At 39.4% G+C, this 2,720-nt stretch overlaps 1 protein-coding gene across 1 annotated transcript in view; it reads left to right on the top strand.

Moving 5' to 3' along the window:
* gpr137c (G protein-coupled receptor 137c) overlaps nt 1-2,720 on the top strand; it is a 20,981-nt gene that overhangs the window by 10,351 nt on the left and 7,910 nt on the right. The window contains exons 2-5 of the mRNA XM_014010714.1: nt 441-490; nt 572-679; nt 763-901; nt 2,091-2,240. Of these exons, the coding sequence (XP_013866168.1) occupies nt 441-490; nt 572-679; nt 763-901; nt 2,091-2,240 (447 nt within the window). The remainder of the gene's footprint in view (nt 1-440; nt 491-571; nt 680-762; nt 902-2,090; nt 2,241-2,720) is intronic.

The following is a 2,720-nucleotide window of genomic DNA, read 5'->3' as shown; positions in this document are numbered from 1 at the left end:
TATATATATATAAAACGACCTTGCTCATGAGTTTGTTTAAACCTCTGATTCTAACCCTAAACCTCAGCTGACAAACAGCTCAAGTTTTGTTTTCTCCCAATAAAACCACCAGAACGTTGAAAACAGACTTTCAGAAAGTTCCTGTAGGTCATTAAAACCAAGCTGTGTGACATGATAATATAGTTGATATAAAATGGCTTCTTTTTTAATCTTAACCTCTTTTGTTTTTTAACCTAGGCCCCACTCAGCTGAGTGTTAACTTCAGCAGCATACAAGAATCTGGCTGATCTCTGTGAAGTTCTCAGTCTCTCTAAAACAAACTCACCCTGGAGTTTTTTTTTTTTTTTTTTTGTCTCAACATGCAGAGACTGCTTGTGTGAGATGTAATAAAACTTTATTTTATGCTCATTTAATAGTGCTTGTGTCTTTTTCTTCATCAGGTGATGTTCAAAGCTAAAGCCAAGTATTCTCCAGAGCTCACTAAATATAAGTAAGTCCTGATGAACTACCAGTTTGCGGCTTTAAAACGGCTCATTTGGACCCAAGTTTTACAGTTTGTCTCTCTCCACAGGGTTCCTCTTCGTTTGTTCTTCCTGTGCGTCAGCGTGTTTTTCCTGGTGGTGAATTTAACGTGTGCATTGATGGTTCAAGGAGCCCTGGAGAACTCCAAACCCCCTAGGTGAGCTGAAGTTCAGCGTAGCGTCCCACAGGGGACGGGACACCCTGTAGGTGTTTATCCTTTTAACCTCTCTGTTTATCCAGTGATGGGGGGGTCAGGCATGCGGTCTTGGCCCGGGTCCTGATCAACGACAGTCTRTTCGTCTTGTGTGCCGTGTCTCTGGCCGTGTGCGTTTTCAAGATCGCCAAGATGTCCTCCGCCAATGTTTACCTCGAGTCCAAGGTGGGAAGACCAAAAACCTTTCTGTTTTATTTGGAAAATGGTTTTTTGGACACACAAAGGGAAATAAAATCTGTTGTTTGTTTTTTTTTATCTTTATTTCAAAACAGACACAAAACAAACAAAAAATGTGTATATATTCACATACATGAATATACATATTGGGTAAATTTAAATTAAAGATTAAAGTTCAAGTTGTGAATTCCCATGAGGCCCTGTCCAGACCGCAGCGTTCACACCTGGCAACAAAAACACATAAACATAAAGTTTTTTCACATCAAACCATGTTTAACCCACTGTAAAGTTAAGAACACTGCATTTACGTGAATATAACACGGCGTAACGTGTGTCAGGCTGTTCTGTGATTGACACACATTGTAGCTTGCATTGACCATGGCGGCTCCAATAAACCAAAAAAGCAACCAGAGCAAACATCAAACTCATGGGAAACATACCATGTAGCATTCTGTTAATCCACTATTTCTTTAGAAAAGGGTTTTGATGAATTATAAATTTAAAAATGCATTCTTCATATACTTTATTTTTAGTAAGCATCAATGCTAAGTACATCTGTATTTAATGCTATACAAATGGATAGATGTTGCTGTCAGGTGTGAACCTTGTCTAAGTGACCTAATGTTTGACCAACTTTGATTAAATCAGATAAACCAAATAAATAGTTACATCTAGTGTCATGTTTGAGAATCTGTTTGTATGTTTATCGCTCACTTCCTGTCAAATATACAGGAAGTAACCGATGAGCAAAGCTAATAGATGCAGAGAACAGTTTATGCTAAATATTGGGGCTAACATGATCATGCATCTGGTTGGTTACCAGATTGTGGAAATATTTACCTACACCTTTTAGTAAACGTGATAAATAAAGCTAACTGTTGCTCTTTTAGCAACATGATTTTAGGGTGTGGTAGAAATTTTTTTAATAATTTCTTGTGAAAAGTTATTTGAATGACCTCAGTTTGGAGAAGCAGTTTCATCTGATGGGACTAAGAAGCTAATGTCTAGTCGTAGTGGAGCTGAGACCAAACTTAGAGACCCCACTACAAACAATCTGAGTGTAAAGAGATTCTTTAAATCATACTTTTTACATGTTTGTGGATTCATGTCCAACTTTACGGGTCAGTGGTGGGTTTGTGCTTGAACTCCTCACGACAGAAATTAATTTCACCTCCAGGGAACGTCTGTGTGCCAAGCGACCGCCATTGGAGCCATGGTGATTCTCCTCTACACGTCCAGAGCCTGTTACAACCTGGTGGTGGTGGCCATGTCACCCCAGAACCAACCCAGTCCCTTCAACTATGGCTGGTACAGCGTCTCTGACCAGGTACATCTTTGGTTCTAGAGAGGAACTGAGTATTTATAGTTGGAAACCCAGAACGGGAGAGTTCGCAGCCTGTCTGAGGAGATTTAGAAGAGCGGTGCTTAGTGGGGTGAAGGGCTTTGTTTGGCTATAAATAACATATGTCTGTGTGAGTCCTGACCTACATCAGGACCGGCTCAGACCTTCATAGTCAGCACATTTTTAAATACTCTATTTGTGTGTTGTTTTATTACTATTTTCCATATTTCATCAAACTCCAGCTTTAGCCACATGTGATTTATATCATGCCTTTATCATCATTTTTATAGAGTAAATAATAAGGATGTAATACTGCATAAACAAAAAATGCGTTATTATCGCGGTAACGCAGCAGACACTTAACAGCGATAATTTTCTGGACGCGCATCTTAATATTTCTTCGTCTGATCTCAGTTCACTGGGCAGCTAACACACACACACACACACACACCAGGGTTATTATAG

The sequence above is a fragment of the Austrofundulus limnaeus genome, unplaced genomic scaffold, assembly GCF_001266775.1.
Source record: "Austrofundulus limnaeus strain Quisiro unplaced genomic scaffold, Austrofundulus_limnaeus-1.0 Scaffold72, whole genome shotgun sequence".
NCBI classification, from domain to species: Eukaryota; Metazoa; Chordata; class Actinopteri; order Cyprinodontiformes; family Rivulidae; genus Austrofundulus; species Austrofundulus limnaeus.
Note: the sequence above shows the minus strand (reverse complement) of the source record. Positions and strands in the feature narration are given on the sequence as shown.